Raw genomic sequence first — 23498 nt, 5'->3', positions numbered from 1 at the left:
ACCTGCATAGCAAAGGAAATAACAACACAATCAGTATAGATTTAAGTGTCACAGAATTGCTAGAGAAGTTCAGCAACAAAAAAACAACCTCCCATAAACCAAGGAAATAAGAAAAGGATTTTGTCAGGTCACCTGCAGGTCAGCTTTGACAACAACAGCAAAAAAAAAAAAAAAAAGTGTCTTCTTCCTCCAACAATTTACTTACAGCCACTGTGCCAACAGCACAGTCATATATCACTCAGCCAAAAAAAGTCAAATCCAAACAAGTTAATTCTCAGGGACCATTTAAATATGGAGCGTCCATGTGCAACACACAAAATGCCTGTGACCATGCTAGGCAGGGGTGCTGGAGGTCTCTAGTGCTCAGGACAGCACAAAGATGCAGCCAGAGGCCCTTTGTACGGGGTTCATCTGAGAAGGTACTGATTCTGTTTCCACGTTTCCGGAGGAGTTCTAACACCTTGCCTGGGAGCACAGAACAGGAGAGGGACTCAGAACCTTCCCTTCTTCAGGGCTGTGTCACTGCCTTGCTCTCGCTGTGAGCAGCTTTTCTCCCTCTCCCATCCTCTCGCCTTTCCCTGAAGACTGCAAGCTTTTAGCTCCCGAGCCTTAAGAACATCTATTGCCAAACTTTCACAGGGAGGAGAGGGCGAGATGGAGGATGTATTGGAAGGAGTGAGGACACGCAGCTTCTAGACATGGTGACAGCTGACCAGATCGCTCATTTCCACAGATAGCTCACTTCCAGCCCTGTGTTTGACACTACTCTGGCACCACCTCTGACTCCTGCAAGGCCATGGACATGACCTCTGTGCAGGGTATAAGACAACAATCCTTCTCTTACAGACAAATACTGCTAGACAAGCAAAGTGGCAAGAGAAGAAAGGAAAGATGAATTCGTGAGCAGTCTAAGAGCTATTCGTCTTTGCCAGCAGGATGCCATTAGCTGCTATAGCCTGTAGGGACAATGGCTTACCAGCTCAGGGCAGAGACAGGAACGTACATGCATGTACAATGAAGCAAAGGGCTGAACAGGGGCTCTGCAGGCAGAGGATTGTCTTCTAGAGGAAAGGATCTGGCATGATCACTTTCAGAAATTGCTTAAAAGCTAGGGCTTTCTTTAAGACTCCATGTATGGTATGCTTGGAAGATGCAACCTGGACAACACTGTAATGCTGGGTTTTTCCTGTCTTGCTTGTGACAGTCTCCCATCCAGCTCAATTCTCAGCTCATAGCAACTGCAGTCCTCATGCAAAACTCACTGACAGCAACTCATCTACTTCACATAGTCAACACTAATGCAAGTGCTTCCCACCACCACCAAGTTGGAATGTCTAACTCTGCAGATACTCTAGAGCCAGCAAGACTCAAGTCTTGCCTGGCTCGTGAATTATCTACTATCCTAATAGCTTTAAGAAGTTATTTTTCAACTTGTATCTCAGGTATAAAAAGCATGTAAACACTGAACATGTAAGCACCATGTCCCTTGATGATTTCTGCAAAGCATTTGTACTTACAGTTGTTTAAAAGGGTATCTCCCTTGTCCTCATTCAACTCTGAAATGAAAAACAAACAATATAGTGAGCATGCCTCATATTGCTATGTGATCTAGGACAGACTGCCTCCTCTCTGTACCTAGTAAACATATGAAATGGTTTGCCTTGCTGCTTGTAGTGACACTATGGCAAAATAAGTAATTTGCTCTATTGAAGAGGTTCAGTTAAGCTTACGATCCTCTCTGAAAGCGCAAGGCCAAGGGATGCGTCTTTTGTGCCTTAGCTCAAAGCTTAAAAAAGCAGCAGATGACTAAATAGGTCCAAGTAACATCTACATGTGCTGGGGGCTATGCATGATACACAAACCTATATGCATAGGTTCACATTCAGTAAGGCAAGGTGGTCACAAATTCTCAGTGCTGAGATTGACTGTAACATTTCTGATTTCTTCCCTACAAAAACTCCCTCTGCCAGGTTCTGGTAGTAACCAATGACAAATTCATGGGAGAGGACTACTGACTGCCCAGGGAACCATAGGGTTTGGCTATGAACACTTGCTACAGTGACCTGTGAAATAAGCAAAGGAAATGGCAGATAATGGAGAAGGGAACCATCTCAGACTTTTATTTTTATTTTTAAGAGCTTGAGGACTCCACATTTAAATACCTTGTGATACAGGTTCCTCACCAATTCACTGTGCATCTTAGCAGAGTAATCTGTGAACTCAGATCGCAAAGTTGGGCCTCTTTTTTGATGGATTAGGTTGGCCAATCACATTCAGAGCTAGGTCACACACACAACTTCTGACGCACAGAGCAGAGCTCACACTCATTAAAGCGGGTGTCAGTCTGCTTTAGCTCTCTTCATGCTACTACTACTTTCAAGTTCCTGGGCTGTCAGCCACTAAGACAATTTTGAGAAGGGAAAAGAAGAAAAACAGCAATTGCACGTATTTGTGTAGTAAAGCGAAGCTCATTACACTGAAACCAGCAAAGTATGAGGAACAAATTCCATGCTAAAAACACAAACCTAAGGCACTTGCCTGTGACAGTTATAGTAGACTGGTCAACATTCAATGACGTTGAGCTTGTTTTCAGCCTTCTGCGTAACACACTGTTGACACGACTCCAGCTTGTTGCCGTACTATCAGCTGAGGCAAATTTAAATACCAGAGCAACAGATACAAGCACTCCGCCAGGATCTGGGCTGCAAACCAACATAAACAAAGTGGTGTCATTCTCTTTGCCCACTAAGCCTCTTAGTCCTGCTTGCACTGTCTGCCTTCCTCATACAAGAACAGGTCTGGTCTGCACAGATGTGTAGAACGAATAGCATAGCTGTGCACAAGCAAAGGAAGATGACGACACGTCAGCAGACAGCAAAAGGCCTGGTTCATGCTATAACAACGATCAGAGGGAATCTTCTGCAAGGAGAGGAAGGAATACTCCCCTTAGTCTCTATGCAGCTCCATCAACAGAACATAGTAGTAGAAACAGTACAAGAGTTAAAACCATTCCACAGATACCTAACAAGCCATTCCTAACATCCATTTATAAGACCTAGCTCAGATCCACAGAAATTTAAAAGGTCTTCTGGCATTTCTTTCCATTTAAGTCACTTGTCCATTTATGGGTGAGTTAGCTTCACTGGATTGAGAGACAAAAATCTCAATAGTTTGTGTTACCAGTACAAGGCATGATCACTTATTATCAATACAAACTACGAAGCATGATACTTAAGACTAACAGTCTAAAGGAAAGCAACAGAAACCTAGAGGCAAAGAGAGCAGAGATGCAGCTAAGCTGAACCAGTGCACATTTACACAACAGAAGGTACTCTCTTGTGTACTCACTCTAGTGAAACAGTTTAAAAGCAGTGCACTGTTTGGTCAGCCTAAAAGGTATTAAGGGATTGCTTAAGTCTAGCTCCCAAATCCTGTAATTTCAATTGATATACAGTATGGGAGGCTTCTGGAAGAAACCAGTAGCAGAGAAAAATGTGAACAACTTAAGGAAATAACCATCTAGCGATCCCCAAAGTGCTGTGGAAAAGAATATTTGCAGGAAGTGTGGCATTCTTTGATATAAAGGAAAAGATATTCCACAGCAGATTTAGGCCTTATAGAAATTTAACTATTTGAAACCCAAATTGTGTGATGGAAGTAATGGTTCTTATCACTGAGAGCAACACATAACTATTGCACAGAGAAGAAAGACTTAAAAGCTCTCACAGGATCTTCATATCTGCATGTCCCTTTTGCCTCCTTTCTTCTCTCTCTATCCAGGCATCTCACAGTGGAATTTATTCCTTCAGTTCTTTTCTGAGAGGAGGGAGAACAGTCACCTCTTGCCGTACACCACACAGAGGAGTAAACACCAGCCTGGACTTCCACCAGAAGAATGATATGGAATAAAGAGCTGACTGGATCTCTCAAGCCCTTAACTAGCAGTGAAGGCTGGGATCACCTAACAATTCACTTACTGCATCACAGCCACAAACAGCTGGTGTTCAGGTAATCAACTTGCCAAAGTATAAGGCCAATTTTCTATTCTTTGCTGACCTCTAAGCAGATTAAGCCCTCACCAGTGTTTTGAACCCTGATGGAGAGCAACAAGCATCCAAGACTTAGTCATCCAGCTGGCATAAACCAAGCAAAATCAACCAGGCACATTCCCTACTGCCAAGGGGTAGGAAGAAAGGATCTTCATTACATTCCTGTTTGTTCTTGACCTTCACATTACTTACCTTAGACTGATAACATGGGACCTGATGTAGCTTTGACTTAGAATGGACTTCTTAAATACTGTAGACATCTGTTAAAGGAAAATAATGTGTTGAAATAGACCCGTGATATGTGCACGTTTCTCAAACTAAGAGTCTCATCAGTCTCCGAAGCACAAAAACCTGCTTTCAGATCCCTACCTCTACACCAAAGTTACTACTAAATTTCCATTGGAAGTTGCAGAACCAAAATAAACAGCTGACTTGCCAAATCTTGCCGTCTTGACAAATTTTGTTGTCTCTTCTGCTCTCTGGGTGCCTTTTCAACTACAGGCTTGCTGGAACAGACAGCATGTGTGCTTATCATCTGTTCGCACACAGTCAACAAGGCATCTTTACCACTACAGCAAGGTTTTAAAGCTTGCTGACAAGCTTGCAGTGGAGCAGAGAAGTACTTGTATGATTCCTTCTTCCTGACTGCAGAGACAACAACAAGGAATTTAACACTCACTGTTGAATGCTAGAGTCCAGAAATGACTGGGGGGGATATAAAGATGACTGGAAGATGACTAGAAAGGTTGTAAAGACGACTGAGCCATATTCTTTTCAGTGGTGTCCTGTGACAGAACAGGAAGCAATAGGGACAAAGCGATTGACTCTATGATTCTATGAATCTAGAGTGCATCTGCCCTGAACCAACACACTGAACAGCACCCAGAAAGGCATGCAGTCCCAACTTTCTGGTTTAAATAAGTTATCCGGACTTTTGCTGTTTTCTCCATTTAAAGCTTCCTCATGGTGCTGTGCTTTGTGCATCTTTGAAGTAATTTTAGTCTCCCTTCTGTACCACTCTGTCTTCCATCTTTGTTAAAAGGCAATCAGTGCCAAGCAACACAGTCCCCCTGCCAGAAGCGAGCATTGGACAAACAGCCTCACACAGCTCTAGTTTATACACTGTATGCCCTCTGGGACATTGAATCATGCTGAGGTTAAACTGTTCCTCTGCTAGACAGTTGAACTTTTTCAATTACTGATTCCCACAGTACACCCCCTTATTTAATGGGAACGGACTGCAATTTTACTGCCCAGCTCTAGGCTTCAATAAGAAATAGCCCTGGAGCTGCTAGGGTACAGCAACCAGCACAGAACATCCTCTATCAGCCAGATGCTATCCCTGCACTGAATATGTCCACAACTATTTACAACCCCCGCCTGATTTGGGGTGGGAGTGCACAGGGCCATTCACTGCCCTCTATGCAAGTCCTGTGCAACTGTGGGAAAACCATGAAGTTCCCAGCAGGAGTTAGGCATCTAATTCCTGATTATTTCCAAGAGGACTAGACACTTAACACTGTGATGATCTGAGCCTTGATCACATTGTGCTATTTTTCCCCATCTACCCCAAGCAGCAAAAACACCACCAACCTACCTCTAAAGAGTCTGGAGAGACTCTCACCATAGAAAAAATTGCAGGGCATGCAGATACCATGATGCTGAGAGCAATATGCAGGACACAGGCTGATCTTCCAATAAAGTTTTTCTACCCAAGCAATCTACCATTTTTCTCAAGCATTTAAAACTTAATATCATTGCTGGTTTCTCTGTTGGCAGTAGCAGGCAGGATAGTCTCAACTACCCTGCTAAATACAGATGAGTGGCAGAGTCAGGGAACAGACTCAGCTTTTCCAGTGTTTAATCTTGTTCCTTTCCTCATCCTCCTACTCTTTGCCCTGGGAACAGCCCAGTATAATCCAGCCACATAAGCATGAGGCACAATCACCTCTGAGTCTAATTTCCAATCACACAAATGAAGGACTCTTCACCATAGGTCAGGCAGTAACAGAGAAACATCTTAGTTTACCATGTTTTCAATCTCTTGGCTCAGGTATCTGAATTCTTCTGTGGTTTGCCTTTCATACCGAGTGTCATACTGGATGTTGGTGATAAGGAAAGCTGCATTGTAATATCTGTTCTGATCTGCAGAGGAGAGAAAAAGGAAAAGTTGCTCATTTTCTTCAATACAATTCAGACAAGCACAGCTCCACACAGAACATGGCACAAGTAAGACTTCCAGGCTTTGGCTGTGACCAAGCCCTGGGCAGCACTGTGAGGAAAGGGGGATCTAGGCCACCTTGTCCCTCCATGGACCAGCTGGGGGCTCATTTCCACCCTGACAACTACACCAACCAGCTTTAAATTACATCCACTAATAAACTTCTGAGGACCATCTTCTTCTAATCAGCTTTGATGCCTTCTGGCATGTCCCTGCCCCACAAAGGCAGGTGGCGTAGAGCTGTTTGCACCCAATCAGCATTCGGGTTAAGTTTAAAATCTGGCTCTCAAGTGAATGGCAGAGAAGGGCCCTATAATGCAGAGTTAGCAAAAAGCTAACTGCAAAAATAAGCTGCAGCTCTGAGAGTACTCTTTCTAGTACCCTAACATAAACCAAGGCCTCACTGACTCTCAGTGACCTGAGACAGCAACACAGCTAGCTCTGTCCCGGCAGGAATACACTTCAAAACCCCTCTCATCAGTATTTCAGAAACTGGGAATAGAGTGACATCATTCAAGTACCACTGAAACCAGATCCTTGGCAACCAGGTCTCCAGAAAGCCCAAACCTCGGTCCTTTCTCATTCTGGAATATCCTCAGCCAGAGACACCAGGTTCAGTTTCTGCAAAAACCCTGTTCAAGACCATGCTTACTATGCATAGCTTGAGTGCCTTACCGAGACACTTCTGGTTTACACTCAAGACCATAGTAATTGGTTAACTGTGGATACCAGGGGAGACACCAGGGCAAGGCAAACTGAAGTACAGACAAAATTTAAATCCCCACTTCAGGTAAGTAATATTTTAAGTATTCTTGGGGGGGGTTCTAATCAATACAGGACTTTCACAGGGTCTAGTAAGTTCTCATGCAGATTCGATACCTGGGGTAAATTTCATACCTGAATCACCAGGCAGGACCACAGTAGCAAGTGAAACACAACAGATAACTCAAAAGTCTCGTTACCACAACAACAATGTGATGCACTTACAATGGCATAAAAAATATGTAATCAAGCCAATGACAATGGCCAGACCAGTTATTGCTGACACAACGATGACTGCTATCTTCCATGGCTCCATACGCTTCACTGCTGTGTCCATCCGAGTCAATATCTGCATTGGAGAAGAAAACACGGATAAATTGTTAGAAACACAATAACACACCCTGAGCAAAACTGTATCTGGTGCAGCTTAACTCAGCTCACTGACACTAACTCACCGAATGAGGTAGGTTTTGGAAAGGCCTCCAAACCCTAGGGGTTTGGATCTGCTCAGACCATGTTCCACTAGAGCAGGTTACCCCAGGCTTTGTCAAGTGTTCACCATCTCCAAGGACAGAGATCTCTCAGGGATTCTTGTGCAGTCTCTGACCACCCTCATGGCAAAAGCTTTTCCCCTTGTATTTAGTCAGAATCTCCTGTGTTCCAGCTTGCCTCCACTACCTCACATGCACAGCTGAGAAAAGCCTCAAGTAGTGCAGGCATGGTCAGTAGAGACAATTTCCCGTCAAGAAGTATTACACAGATTTCAAGTGCAGCTGGCTGCCCACAGGTATTTAAACTGAACTTGAATGTAAGAGTTCATAACTGAGGAGGTACCTTCTACACTCTAGGCTATCAGAGATGCTATAAAACACACAGCTTTGAGTTATTTTTCATTGGTATGAGTAGTAACATTTACTGGTCTTCTACTGGGTTTGGGTTTCTTTGCAGCAAAAGCATGCATATATTGTAAGAGCATCATGCCTTCTGCCAGACAGCCTGTCAGAGAGGAGAGAAATAGCTACTAATGTGTCAACACACAGCATGAAGACCCAGTCTTATAGACAGCAGACCCGTGAGAGGGTTGGGAGCCTAACTCACATGTGGACAAATGCACAGTAAGCCTTTCCCTCCCATTTATTTCCTCTTGCACAGCATTAGGCAAGAGAACATTAGGAAAACTACATTTTTGCGCATATCCTCAGTAGCTTTGTTGTAGGATGATGCAAAGCCTTAAGTGCAATTATTTCAGATCCCTAGTAATTCAACAGGGCACTGCTGTCATGCCACGCACCAGGTCTCTACATCATGGCTGGCTTTAGTACAAGGTGTCAGTAGAACATGTGGGATAATCCCTCAAAGGCGCCTGGAGTGACAAATGGCAGCGGCCAGCTCTGGGGTGGAGGCTCTCAGCTGACTACTCACCATACTGCATTATGCCCATTAAACCATGTTTGCGTTTGCTGTGTGCCAGACATACTAAATGCTATTCTCCCCCTTTTCAGGCCTTTGGCACAATCGTTTGTGAACAACATTTGAGAAGACAGGAGCAGGAAGCAGCAGGTAGGCAGAGAGAGCGATGCTTTGCAGGTTTTCTGGCTGTGGGGTGGCAAGGAAGACAGCACAGTGAACATAGATATGAGCAAGCAGAGTGGGATGACAGCAAAGGCTGCCAGTGGCCTAAGATGAGCTCAGGGGACAGACCAGCAGTGAAGGTAAAGCTGTGATGCACAAATCCATGACATCAAAGATAGTGACGCAGTGGGAGAGTGAGTGGGTTTATACACTCTGCCTCAAGGGTAAGAAAGTTGAGCAAAACTATGAGGAAGAGATGGCAGGAAACATAAATTAGGAAAATGAGGGGGAAAAAAAAAAGGACAGAGACAGAGAAGAAGCAGCTGAGGGGGCTGCATAGAGTGAGGGAGTGTTAAGTAAATGAGAGGGTAGTTGGAAGCAACTCACACAGTTTAATCTCGTCACCCAAAACCTTGGTTTATCTAGTGAGTGCTGGCAGGCATCCCAGTCCATTGCTTAAGAAGGGAGGCAGGAAAGTTTTTATGCTCTCCAACCGGTGGTGTTTTCTGCAAGGCTTTTCTGCAAGTCTAGCTGCCTCCCCACTAGACCATCTCAGTTCCCTGATGGCAGGTCTCTGCAAAGCAGACTGTAGAGCAGATGGGAGCAGCCTGTCTAGGCTGGTCAAGATTATTTTCTTTGGGAACCACAAGTTGCAGTGGCTTATAGTATTCAGTCACTAGGACTGAACTGGTTTCACCAAGACCTTGACTTCAGGCCATCTAGACCTTCACTGTATATGCCACCCCCTAAACCAAGGGTGTAACGGATGTAGAAATTCAGATGAAAATGAAATACCTCTGGGATAGCCCTGCCTCAATTCAACACATTGCAGTTTCATCCTCATCTCACAGCTCATGGTCTTTCAGACCCAGCTGGTGAGACTGTAGCTTACCTCATGGCCAGTGCCCTGGGTGGCAAGACTCTTGGCTGTTATGGTAATAATACGCCTCCTCCTCACCTAGTCACCTCTTGTGCTTTCAAGATGCTGCTTTGGCATCCAACCTTGTTCTCTGCACTGGTGAGCTTTTGTTCTCCAGTCCAAGCCCCTGCTGACAGGCTTGACTGGTTCCTTGTGCTTCAGCTGTTCCCATCCCAGTGGGCTTCCACTCAAACAGCAATCGGCACAACGTCCTTCCGCTGCTCTTGGCATAGAGAGCATGAAGCACAGCTTCAACAGCATATGGCTGACTCTGCAGAGACTGAGGCAACAGTATTCTTATTTCTTAACCAATGTTTTTTTTGACCTGTATATAGATTTCCTCAAGATGGGGCCTTACGATTAAGATTCAAAAGCTTAAGAGTCACACTAGAGAAATGAATGTCTTGCTGCCCATGGGACTCGTGCTCTGACAGGCAGAGCACTATCTGGAATTTCAGTCTCTTTTTTTCATGCAAATACTGGATACACATCAAACCCTGCCAGCACAGACCCCCCTCCCCAACATTTCAGACCTGCCTGCTCTCTAGAGGTCACAGAGATTTGCAAAGGAGAAACAGATACCTTAACTGCTACAGTGCTGGGGGAAATGAAAACATTGAAGATGAAAACTAGAAAGCCTTCTTCAATTCTGATACTGATTTTACTAAAAGGATGTAAAAAAACAGTTTTAATGAAGCACTTGCTTATATTTCTATACTCATACAGGTTATTACTCTGTGTATGGGATATACAAACTGAAGTCTACCACCTCTTCAAACCCAAACCAGTTTCCTCTCTTTAGCAGGATGCTCTTGACCTCCACCTGGCTACGGTGAGTACCAGGACAAGAAAAATCTTTTGTGCAGTGGAAGGGCCAAGTCTCACCACCTCCCACAGTGCACAGTTGCCAGCATACATCCTTCAGCTATGCCGCCCAAGTGCAGGTCCTAGCTCAGCAGCCCCCATCTTTTCTGTCCACTTCAACAGCAGACATGCTAGTCATCAGCTGTGCAGAAGGGCTGGGGAAAAAAAAAAAAAAAAAACAGGTGGCCTTATTTGTTCCAGGAGTAGCTATCCATCACTCCTTGAAGAAAAGCCTGAGTGTAGGCAACACCAAGCATGTACTACTTGTATTGGAGCAACGTGTATTTCCAGTAGTGCCCAGGAATTCTAGTCCTAGACTCTACTGCGTTAGGGACTGTATGCAAAAAAACAAAAACACTCACAAGTAGGTCTGGCTTTGAGCCTGACTCTGCTGAGGCCAACTAGGACGTTTAAGATGACAGTTCTTGTTCAGGTTACGTCCACTCTATTCAGTCAGTAATAATCACACAAGTTCCATCTCCAAGTAGCTCCTTCACTCCCCTAGCCTTTTTGCTACCGTGCCAGGAGGTGCAGGATCGTCATGCTTTACCAGAATAACCACCTGACAGGGATTCTTGAGCCTTGGACAGCTATCTCTGTAGTTAAATAGCTCAGTAGCAGGTGGATCCCCCTGTTCAGCAATCAGGTTTCTGTATGGTCTTCACGCTTCACTCACCAAGAAAACTCTGCTCCACCCAGCAACACTCCCTTGGCCAGAGAAACATTGATTCTTCTGTGGTGCTGATGAATGCAGAGGCAGAGATTATCTGATTACCTTAGCCTATAAATGAATCTTTTCCTTATACCACATGCTGATTATTGTTATTATTTTTTTTTTTTTTTTTACAGCCCAAACTACAGTAACCAACACTTCACTCTCAGGAGGGTTATCAGGGGAATTCAGGTAACACCAATATACTCATCCTCCAACAGAGCACCCACCCTTGTGAAAGGATGAGAATGACCTTCATTCCTCAAAAGTAAGCCTTAGGAAATCAAGTCACTTTCCACTTGGAGACCTGGAAGGCTGAGTCCTCCCTGCTCTGAAAACCACCTCCTCACAGTCTCTATCTGGCAGCTTCTGGTCTGCAGGAAATAAGCAAGAACTTTCAAACCCTAGACCTTTTAGTTCAGTACAAACCTGCTTATCTTGGCAAGACGTCGAATGAACATCAGACCTCCTCCAGCAATCAACATTCTCGTTTAAAACATGCTTAATTCCCAAGGAGCCCAAGACGATCCAGTGACTGTAGAATCTGAAATTCCTATCATGGTTCATTTTGGACTGGTAATGGGAACTATTAGTCTCAGTTTACACACCTTGGCTCTGTGCCAAAGAAAGCATTTCAATGACTAAAAAGTTATTCCATGCCAAAAAAAAATAATCCAAATAAACTATTTTGGAAATAACTTAATTCAATATAAACATAGCCGTTTTACACACAAAGGTGTGTTTATGCATATATGTCAAGCCTTGATGCAGGATATTTTAAAAATAAGTGAAATGTAGGAAGAAATAAAGCTACATTAATAGTTATTGGCACATCAGAAAGAATTGTATTGAAATTTTAATGGAGCCAAGATTGTCTGGTCTTCCTTATGAAACCAAGCAGAGAACTGATAGCATTTCTGGTTGGATTTCTGATCAGCCCAAAATGAACCCCCTACCTTCCAATTTGGAACATTTATCCAAAAGTAAAGACAAGCACAATACACAGGTGATAAGCTGTCCCTCTTCTCTCACTCTGTACCAAACTCCCTAAAAGGTTACTACACTCATTCCAGCTCCCAGGTCTGCCTGGCAGAATTTGATTCACTATATTGAACTTTTCCATCTCTTCTAGTTGAGCTACTGCATGTTACCAAAAGCCTCGGTAACACTGATACCAGGAAACTGATCTTTGTTAAATGGAAAATGGCTGTTCAGACAGGGAAAGGAGTTGAAACTACCACCCGTGTTCTAGGAAAAGGTAAGCAGGGAACCCCTTCCCTGTTTTGTTTTGGGAATCTGCCCTTGACTTTTTCTGACTTCTTAAGCTTAGTCCTCATAGCACCCCTTACCTATATCTGCTTTCAAATGGATCTGAACCATGGCATGTTTTTAGTAGTATTTACTGGAAGTGTTTTGCCAAGTTCTGTGCAGAAGAAAACATGCAAACTCTTCAATTTTGCTATCTGATCTGCTGCTTTCTTCCAATAATAACTTCAGTCCAACCACTGCTCAGTGCCATTGCAATACTCCCAGAAGAGCCAAGGGCAGAACATGGCCTGCAAACACACTGATGAGGGTCTCTCCATGATTAAAGTCGCTCCCGGTTTTCCATTCTAGGATTCAGGCATAGCCCCACAATCACTCTTAATAGAAATGGGACCTTTCACAAGACAACTGAACAAACTAATCTGCTGGCCTGGTGAGTGCAGTGTGAAACTATGTCCCTGAAGCGTTCTTCCTTGGCAGGATGTTTGGGAATGGCAGTAATTGGAGCATGTCTAGTTAACCCCAGGAGTCCAGTAGCAAAAGTACACGGCCACGCAAGCAAGACACGCTAATTCCATTCCCACCTCTGCTATGAGCAATCACACCAACCTCATCCTTCTCCTCTGCTCTTGTGGCATATCCACAACACACACTTTTAAGAGGATGGGACAACATTCCCCTACTACTTCAGGCACTGAAATAAAAGCAGCTAGTGCTTGCTTACCCGTGTCACTCACTCAATGTTTGACATCTCCTAAAGCAGTTCTGATACAATGGTAGACTTCCAGATATTGAAGGGATCTGCTGAGGGAAACAATGTGTGTATTCTTCTATGCGTCATGCTGAATCAGCCTGATCTCCCCACACCCTCAAACATCCCACAAAGACAGTAGGTGCTGCATGCCACCCCTCTGCAGTCAGATAAAGTATCACTAATGTATTTGCCACATACTAACTGAGCCCCTCCCCTTAACTATCCACAACTCCACCAAGGCCCTTGCTGCTTCCCAGAAGCACACTTCAGCTAAGCAAAGACAACAGCTTCCAAGACTGCTCTTGTGATTTGCAGCAAGATTCAAGCTCAGCATTCGGCCTTTGGGATAAATTACTGATAAGGTCTGAGTTAACAATGTCCAGAATGCCTGAATGCTGTTCACAAAGACTTCCTCAATTATTTAATCACCTTTGCAATCAGCACAAAACACTTCTGGTTCCTTTCTCTCACCCATTTTGCATACAGCTTTTTGGTGGTTGTGAGTTCTTTGCTGGCATACCATACTAGTTCCATAACCTGTGGGATATAACTAGGGCCAACAACTGAAATAACCTTGATTAATAACATGTTTTTCCACAGTTGTTTGTCACCAAAAACATCTTGGAAAGACTCCCCTGTTCTGTAACAAGCTTTAGGAGAATTAGGAAGGCTACTCACAACATAAGAACTTGACAACTTGCGTGAAGGTGTGAGAGACCATTCTAGAGTACGGGAGATGAAGTACCTGGCCACTGAACACAACCGGTTTAGAACAAGGCTCAGCAGCTTCTACATCATCATATACGTTGATCACAAACTAGTACCTAATTCTGTTAGTTCATCAGTCCCAGAACACAGCAGGTCTCTCCTTTCCAGCCTTTGAAAAAGGCTTTGCCTGCCTGCTCTTCCTCCCTCATTAATAGGTGGAAATCTACTCCAGAAGTGAGATACTAGACAAGCAATTATAATCTCCATGTTTTTTTATGTCTTGTTTTTCATTCCAAGGTAGGGTGGGTGAAATGGTTTGGTACCAGATTTGGTGCGCTTCCAAGCTGATTCTGCACAGATTAACACTTCACTGGCAGCGTACAAAGCCTACTAAAATAAATAGGAGCACAAGAAGATATTTTTATAACTTTATCCTGCTTATCATCTCATACCATGCTGCTAGTTCAGCAATCGTGACTGCATCACTAACTTCAGCACCAAGAAAGGCAGATCAGAGTTAGAGAGAGGACTCTCACCTGCCCCCTAAAACCCTCTGTGGCCACAGACCACCTTGGCTTATCCCCATACCACCCGGTTAGAGAAGCCAGGGAATTCTTGGGAAACAAACGCATTTTGGGTGAAGAGAAAAGGGGAAGGATCAGAAGGATTACTGATGCATAGAAGGCAGCTCAAATCAGATGTAAGCTCAGAGCTAGTGCCATTCATTCTCCACCCCTGCCTCGGTCAAAGCCCTGAAATTGCCCTATAAATCCGCACGTTATATAACCACGCTGCCCAAACTACCAAGTAGCAAGTCTGATGGCTGTGGCACTCACCTCTGGACACCAACGAGAGGTCAGCAGTATGTTCTTCTGTCTGGGAGATGCACCGTCCTGAACTACTAAACACACTGTGCAGCATCTCAGCATAGACTTGAGGCTTTATCACCTGAATTAGGAAAGAAAGGAGTCATAGGCAAGTCAGAACAAACAAGTCCAGCAAGTCTCAGTGACAGAGGCTTACCCACTAGCATGATTCCTCCCCTAAAACAATAACAGTACCCTTCTTTCATCACACCTTTCATCCAGGAATCCCAAAGCCTTTTCAGAGCATTAACTACACACCCTGCAACACCCCAAATCAGAAGAGCCACGAAAATTTTGCAAGGACGCAGAGTTTATTTCCTTCTTTGGCAGAATTAAAAACAAATCAGAAATTATGGGCAGGATCAACACAGAAAATTTGCATATTCTAGAGAGACAGTGTTCAGTCCCTGGTTAGAGGTGGAGCTGACGTAAGTTGATGAAGGTTCAGCGGCATGTGCCTCAACTCCCTTGAACTTCCTTGAAAGGTGCCATTTGGCCAGATAAGAACTTGAGCGTAACTGTTACTACTGGGACAAGTTTGTGATTCTTCCTTAACTTCTTAGATGTTAATTTTGATTGTGACCACCTAGCCACAGGTACTTCTGTCCTGGAAAATTCTTCTAGGTCACAAACATTTGTGATATAAATATTTTCAGGTTTTCTACATAAGCATTTCTAATTGTGCTAGCTATGGCAAGTTAATTTGGAAGTCAATTATCACAAGCCCAAACTACCCTAATGTAGTATTTCTCAATGTTTTCTCAATCCTTTTTTCAATTTTTACGTTTTCTCATTTCCACTAAACATACTCAAAAATATATGTCCACATAGCCTTATGCATAGAGTTGTTCCAGAAGGCAAATAAAGGGGACAGAACATAAGAACAAGAGAGGTGTGTGTGTGGCAGATAGCCTCTTTGCAATAAAGTTTCTAACATGTAGGGATTCTTCCCCGACACCTGAATATCCTTCATTTGACCCCTCCATAACTCAGGGATCACCAGCCAATAAACATGCTGCTCCAAATACTTTTTATGTAGCTGGAGCTCTTCCTTTCACCTTATACCAAGTCCATAGCCAGCTAACAGGAACACAGCCTTCCTGGGAATGGCAGCTTCTTTTGGCTGAAATACAGTCTAAAGATAAACCTCAGCTTCTCATAATTTCAATTCAGTCCAGGTCACAGGATAACTTATTATGAAAGACAACAAATACAGTTACTAATAATACATCATGTAATTACATCTCAATATTTTAACCGGAAGCTGCATTTCCATGCCATAAAAGTAGACTTCTATTGAGCCAGTCTAGATGTGCAAGAGAAATGCAGACAGAAACTAGCTAGAGGGTGAAAATTTCTGAGGGTAAAGTATCAAGTGTCCCATGATTACGTGACCCAGGTGTAGGTGTAGGTGGTGTGAATATGTATTCATTTCAGGCAGCCCACAATCCTCAGAGATGGAGCCCTTCCTGCTTACTATCATGGCACAGATGGAAGAACACATGACATGGAGGCTTCATGGCAGCCTCTGAACAGTCTCACCTGCAAGCAAAACAACCCATTGCTGCTCAAGTGGAAAGGTTAAACCGAAGAGGCTTTCAGAGCACAGAAAAGCTTTTCCAGGCCTAGTTTTATAGCAGGAAGGCACCAAACTGGTGAAGGATGTAATAATCCTGGCCAGCGGTCCTCCCTCCGCACAAGGTGATGGTGTATGTTCTCGTACAAACAATACTTCCTTGCAGCAGGAACTCCAGCTGGAAGGAAGGAACAAGCAATAGCCACCAGTGATTCAGTTACCAGGTACTTAACAGGTTTGGCTCACGATTGCAGAGAGTGTGTACTGATGTGCCTGCTGGTGCAGCCATGAAACTTCAAGAGAAGCCTGGACAAGTCGGGGAATATTGGGCAGTTGGCAGGCATTGTGGTCCATGTGGGTATTAAGTACAAGAAAGGGAAGAAGAGAGATTCTGGAGGCAGAATGCAGGATGCCAAGTAGGATGCCAAAGACTAGGACCCCCCATAACGGCTGGTGGGGAGGCAAAGTCTCAATGCATGGCTAAAGCAACAGAGTAAGGAAGAGAGGTGCAGATTCATCAGGGACTGGGGAAGCCTCTCGAGTAGCAAGAGATTAGCAGGTAAACAACATCTGCACTTCACAACAGGTAGATCATACAGGAATTTTAAATTGACAAGTAGGAGAAAGCAGCCTGGTGCACAGGGGATGCATCGTTCTGAATCCTACAGTAGACACTGCATTCTTAAGTAAAGAATACATCAGAAGATGACAAAAATCAATAGCAAACAAAACAGAATTTAAAAAAAAAAGTCTGATGTGAACAGAATGCAGAGACAGAAAGCAAAAATAATGCTTCCTATGTTTCACAGAACTATCTGAAAAAAGATAATGATGGCACAGACCCAGAATACTTCACCTTTAACAAGGACATGTGCAAACAGGCATAAAGGAAATGTGGTGGCAGGAAGATAATGAAAATGCCAGGGAACAATTATTAACAATTATTTCCAATTACTCTCAAGTAAAATGTGAAATCTTTACACTGTCAGTCAGATAATACCAGCTTTCTGCATGCTGTGAGCAATTGTTTCAGGAATAGACAGCCAGGAAACCCACAAGATGGGAAGCAATTCTTGATTCAGACCTGACTAGTACACACAATTGCTTTAAAATATTTCTGCCACCTACCTGAACAGTATCAGCACCTGTTTCAACATTTCTACAGGGAGACCAAAGCCAGAAAATCAGCTACTACCACATTCAATTTTGAAGACAGGGACCACATAACTGCAGTAAAATCCACATACCTAAAGGAAGAACCTTAAAAGAATTATACGTGTTTTCTGGAGACATAAACACTATTTCAAGACATCACGTTAGCCTCAGAACAAATGCATCCTGCTTATTAAATAAAAAAAAAAACTTCAGAAAGCCCAAAGGTGAACAGAAGGTTAAAACAAACATTGGGAACAAATAAAGCCTTTTTCAGAAAAGCTGAAAAGTGTGAAGTCTTACAAAATTAAGCGCATAAACTGCACACACACTGTTAGACAGAGGCACACCAGAACCAACTGGATAATTTTTCTTAGAAATGAAGTATCAGAAGAGACTGGTTGGAAAAGCTAACAGCAAGAAACAACCAAGAACAGATAGCACTCAACCAGGGTGAAGGATGGAAAAATTAAGTGACTGACGATGGTATGCAGCCTCTAACCCAACACTACTTTATTGCCAGAAAACTAGGGGAAATCTTTAAAAAAAAACAAACTTGTAAAACAAGCATGGGGAACCCTTTATAGTGTAGCATGATCTACAAAGTGACCAAATTAGTACAGGCAACTAAGTAATAAAAGTAGCAAGTATTCATATAAAATATGTTATATGGGGTAGAACCATGGTAGCTTTTGTAAATCAAAGTCCTGCCTTGAAAACCTACCTCAGTTCCTGAGCAAGTCAACAGCTGGTCCATGAGGCAAGTCTGATTGATATTGTCTACTTGTATTTTCTACAGAAATTAAACAGGACGTTGTCTTACAAAGGCTTCTTAAAAAAGCTGAGCTCCCATGGGATATGAAGACTTAAGATGGAAAAACGGTTAAAAGAGAGAAGAAAAATGATAATGATTTTTAGTGAAGCCAGTTCACAAACTCACAGGTATCTCTGCTATTCGTTATATTCATAAATGGTATGCAAAAAAAAAAGAAAAAAAGGAGATAATTAGCGAGGTGACAATCATCCTACAATAACTGCATACTCGTGGCAGTAGAAAGAAAAACTAAGCACAATGAACTCCAAAAGCATCTCACAACATTGAGAGACTAATAAAACAGATGAGAATCTGATAAGTATAAAGTGACACATACAGAGAAAACAAGTCCTAGCCTTACCTACAAAATGACAGGTGTTGAGCTGGTTACGCTTTTCAGGAATAAGACTGAGGCAGAAACTCCTACGAGAATATCAACTCAGTAGCAATAAAAACCAGAGAAAAATGATAGAAATTATCTGCAAAGAGAACAGAGAAACAAAAAAGGGGGCACATATCACAATGAATCCACATTATGCCTGTATCCTAAATACTGCATGAAGTTCTGGTCCATTTCCTATCTCAAAGCAGATACAGAGGAACTGTAAAATGTCCCAAAATAGGCAGCACAACTGTCCAAAGGAACCAAAGAGTGTCTGTGCATGGGATGTCTAAAGGCACCAGAATTCTGCAACCTGAAAATGGTGCACAGAGAGGCAACAGATACCTAGAGAGTAATGTGTGGAATTGTGAGAGTAAACAGGAAAAGACTGTTCACTGTTTCTTCTAAGGGGACTTCAAATAAGAACAGCAGGTTTAAAACAAGCACTAGGAGATACTCTGTCATATGATACACAGGTAAGGTATGGGTCTCCTTGCTGCAAAATATGTAAAATGTCAAATACTTTGCACATTTAAAAGGTTTAATCACTTTTCTAGAAGAAAAATCCCCATAAAGATGTTAAATATGATGATTACACCTTTGTGATCCACAGATTTCCTGAGTCAAACCGCTGTAGGTTTAGAAACCACTCTGAGGAAGCACCGTACTACTCTGACTGCTTTGTTCTCATCTTCCCTAGGTGTCCTCCATTGACTATTCCATGAGTCTCTGGTTCATTTACCTGCCAGGCATTCTTTCTTAATCATATTGTTAATCCTCTGATGGAACAACAGGCAGTTGGGGATCAAAGCCTGTCCCCATCTGCCTCCTGAGCAAAACATGGTCTGACCTGACTAGCTAGATCAGTAGCCACAGGAAGGATGTATTTGTGTCTTTGCTCTTAGACAGTTAAGCAAGCATGGCAACCATCGCTTAAGAAGAAGTGCCACATTTCTCAGCACTCAAGAGTACATTCAGCTTGGGTTACAGGTCCAGCTTGTATTTTGCAGCAGCAAAATTCTTGGCTAAAGGTTACCACGTCTGTTAAATTGACGACACACAATAGCACACAAGGCCTCGAGAATAGAGCCCTTAAGCTCTAAAAAGGGCCTGAGACCCCTCTGAGTAAGCTGAATGGTGTTCCTCTGATTTGAAAGAGCCTGAAGTGGTATCACAAAAGCAACCGCATCTTGTCTTGCATAGAGGCAAAAATTGACAGCGTCTTTTTTGGAAAAGTTCAGATATGCACCATCTCCCCAAAGCCTAGCAAAGCTGCAACCACCACTTACCAGAAGTCATGGCAGGAAATGTCATTTTCTTTTACATTTGGAGACAAAGGTGATGTCGGTTCATCAGTGTTCAATCAGGCAAGCATGGTCTTCACCTTTTCTCCTGTAAAGGCATCCAGTTTCCAAGACTCCTGCCAAGGAAACATAAACCACCTTATTCATAACAATCCTAAATTAATGTTAGGATGGAAAACTCCTGAGAAGATACTAGCATTTACAAAAGATTCTTGACAAATTACTCTGCTCCTTTGTTGGGACAGCAGCTCTTTCTTCATGAGAAAGTCAGTACTGATGAAATGCCGCTGTCCTAAACATACCTCCTGAGGCAGGCAGCCACCGGAAGCCTTTTTGAAGGGAAAGGCTGAAGAAGACTGCAGGGCAAGGTTTGGTTTCTCTTCTTTCTTAGGGTCGGTTAATTAAGAAGTTTAATTGGCCTAAAACTCTCTGCATTCACTAGACGATCTAATTTTTCTTTTAAGTACTAACGAGGACACTAACAAGACTGTTCCCATTTTAAAGCTTGTAAAAAGGCCCCTTACTTGTAATGACTGTGGTGGTTTTGTTACTATTCCTATGGTTTTCCTAAGTTGCCAGAAAGCCAGGATCTACATTATTTCATACAGTAACTGCTTCTATTTGATTCTAAACGGTTCTCTGGATTATCTTCAACGATTCTGGAAAACAAAGGTCATTTCAACTTGCTTTCAGAAAAATTCCACTTGAAAAATAGTAGTGCATGAGCCATATTAATCTTTAGATAAGATTGCAAAATATGCTACACTCACTACCACTCTTAGCAGGGGTCTAAGGCTCTACTCATGCAGCACCAGTCCCCAGATCCCAGCCTGGGACAGCATCCCTCCAACACGCTCAGGATTCAACCAGAAAATTGTGAACAACCTCCATATCCCACATACCCTCTCTAACCTGGAGCGTAGTGTTTGTAGACCACTGCTCCTAGTGTCTAGCTGGTCCTATCACCTCCTGGTACAGCATCTGACACAGATGTTCATAGCTCAGCCTGCCTTTGTAGCCACAAGTTTATGAGAGCCCACTCGCCAAGGCAGGGTACAACAACTCTCACAGTTGTGATCTGCAAACACATTTGGAGTTTGTCAAAAACAAAGAAAGGTGACCTACAGGCTATGCAAGTTGGAAGGGAAAAGCCCAGGCCTATATAATAAGGTCAGAACTCCATTGCAAACTTTTATGTTGTTACTTGTTGCAAATGCAGATCCAAACTTCATAGCTTATGCTTTTCCTCAAGGTTGCACACAAGTATCTTCCAATACAGTATCAATATTCAGCAAGAAAATGTATTTAGTTCTTTCAAAGTATTTATAGGTGGAAAAAGAACGGTGCACACCCATAACACCTTACAATTTGACTTGTACCTAAATTTGACTGTTCCTTTCCCGCAAGATGCATGTGGCTCAAGTGCATCTATCACTGGATTTCAGTCACATTCACTTATCTTTACAAACACCAATTGCTAGGCTGCACAAAGTGACACACAAAGCTTATCTTTGTCCATCTCCGTACAAGTGGATTTCCAGAGAGAACATATGCATATTCACACAAAAAAAATTTAACAAAGGACTCAAAACAAGGCTTCTAGAGCGTGATTCTTAAAACCAGGTGTTTAGGAGTGGGTAACTTCTAAAGATGTGGGTCATGCAGGGATAGACTGAGTTAGACTTCACTAAAAACAAAATGGCAGTAAGGAATGCAGTGTACCTGGGTCCTTGCACACTGACTGACACTCAGGTCCCTCTGCCCAGGCTAGGAGTTAGGCCATGGGAACGCAATGCCTCTGCAGAGTAGGTGATGAACTATCCCAACAGCTCCAAATCCTTATTTGAAACGAGGCTGCTGAAAAACAAAGCCAAGTCAGTTTTCTGGAAGCTGTCAACATCTTGTACTAGGACCACACAAACAATAGCTGATGAACAATAGCTACTAAACCTTCCATTTCTTCTCCACTTTTATTAAGGGAGTACCTTTCATTGCATCAGTTGCCAAACTTCAGGAAACAAGAGAAGTTTTCAATATACAAGAGCCTTCATCCATTTTTGAAGTTGTTCTTGATAGCGCTGTAGCAGTTAAGATTGTTATAGCACTGTGTTTGATTGTTGCTGCCAGAGGATTTGCTGCTGGGTTTATTTTATTAATTGTCTGCTTAATTCAAGTCAAAAACATGCTTGGAACTTGCAGTCTTCAGTCCAACTTTGCAGCCTTCTCTAGCTTACTCTGTCTACACAGTGTGTTCAAACCAGATCATCCTGATGATGTCAAGTCCATGAAAAACAAAGACTCTGAATGTGAGAATCAAAGTAACACTCAACCACAGTAACTCTGGGAACTGAAGCTGGAAGAAATGTGACACAAAGCTACTTTTTTTTTTTCTTTTGAAGGTGTCTAAACACAGAAACCCTATGACAACAAGGCATGTGTATCACTTAAGCCCAGTTCTCTTATCAAGGAGAAAAAAAAAAACCAACAAACAAACAATAAGGGGTAGCACGTGTAGCTGAGTCCCAGAGCGGGTTCACAGCTTCAGCCCTCAAGTGGAGGCATCTTCCATAAGCACCAAAGTTTCCTACATGGCACACAGACAGCTGAGTTTTCCAGAAAGAGCTCAACATCCAGCCCAGTCCACAAATGCTCTGGTACCTTCAGTGTCACCCAAATAACGCCAGCATCCCTTGATTTCAATCTCATTCTTTGCATAAAGCAGACGATAAGAAAGCCATATCCAAAGGTAAATCCTGTTTCAGCCTTTGGAAAGGCATTTGTTAACTACCTCCTTTTAGCACAGTTCTTTGATTTGTCAGTAACAACACTAACAGGATTAGGTTGTCCTGCTATGGTGGTATCAGTACAAACTGCAAGATGTGCAGGACTATCCACCAGAAAACAGGGAAAATAACTTGTGTGCAAGCTGTAAAATTGCTTGGAGCAGAGATTACTGCACAAGCAAACTGAACTTTTTTTTTTTTATATGTATTTTAAGTTTTTGGTTATCCTTTTACATTGCTCTGATATCAACTCATGCATATTGCAAGCCAATGGGGGAAGAAATTCAAAACCAGGGCATACAGAAATCATTTTTATGCCTGATGACTCAACTTATAATATTTTTCTTTAAAAATCTTTTTTATTGTTTGCTCCCCTAAAAACAGATTGCATAGCTTCACCTAGGACTCTGAGTCAAACAGCATTCACTCAGTGTCTCACTTAAGGTACTCTTAAAAAAACACCCTCCTTTTCACTGACACAAAGTAATGTACTGGTTGGAGTCTCCTGCTGCCTTGTCAATCTCTTCTGTAATTGAGAAACATGAATTATCCTGAACTGCCCTGACTTGCAGAATGCTGAAGAATTGCCTTAAACACTAATCCATTAACAAGATCTTGCTATACTAATGTGTCACTGGAATTGCTTCAACAACCCACGTGACATTTCCCCCATCACGTTTGCCATGACCGCTCTCATTCTCTTCTTTAAACGAGATTAACACATAAACATGCCCACAGTAAATGCTATTGCTATAGTATTTAACCTCTCCTTGGGCAGTTCTGTAACTGCAGAG

At 42.8% G+C, this 23498-nt stretch overlaps 1 protein-coding gene across 11 annotated transcripts in view; it reads right to left on the bottom strand.

The window, feature by feature from the left end:
- TMPRSS11E (transmembrane serine protease 11E) overlaps positions 1-23498 on the bottom strand; it is a 46678-nt gene that overhangs the window by 5974 nt on the left and 17206 nt on the right. For 2 of the 11 annotated variants that reach the window (XR_010831234.1, XR_010831233.1), the window contains exons 1-7: positions 18146-18233; positions 14664-17529; positions 7258-7381; positions 6079-6194; positions 4242-4309; positions 2539-2702; positions 1518-1556 (exon numbers count right to left, since the gene is read on the bottom strand). Coding sequence is in view for 9 of the 11 variants with exons in the window: in XM_048073584.2 (XP_047929541.2) it covers positions 1518-1556; positions 2539-2702; positions 4242-4309; positions 6079-6194; positions 7258-7381; positions 14664-14756 (604 nt within the window). In the remaining 2 variants the exon portion in view is untranslated. Of the gene's footprint in view, positions 1-1517; positions 1557-2538; positions 2703-4241; positions 4310-6078; positions 6195-7257; positions 7382-13089; positions 13167-14663; positions 17530-18145; positions 18287-18596; positions 18715-19906; positions 20038-21643; positions 21779-23498 lie in introns of those variants that run through there. The other 9 variants (XM_048073584.2, XM_048073582.2, XM_048073590.2 and 6 more) reach the window with 9 other exon arrangements.

Source organism: Anser cygnoides, chromosome 4, assembly GCF_040182565.1.
Source record: "Anser cygnoides isolate HZ-2024a breed goose chromosome 4, Taihu_goose_T2T_genome, whole genome shotgun sequence".
Classification (NCBI taxonomy): domain Eukaryota; kingdom Metazoa; phylum Chordata; class Aves; order Anseriformes; family Anatidae; genus Anser; species Anser cygnoides.
Note: the sequence above shows the minus strand (reverse complement) of the source record. Positions and strands in the feature narration are given on the sequence as shown.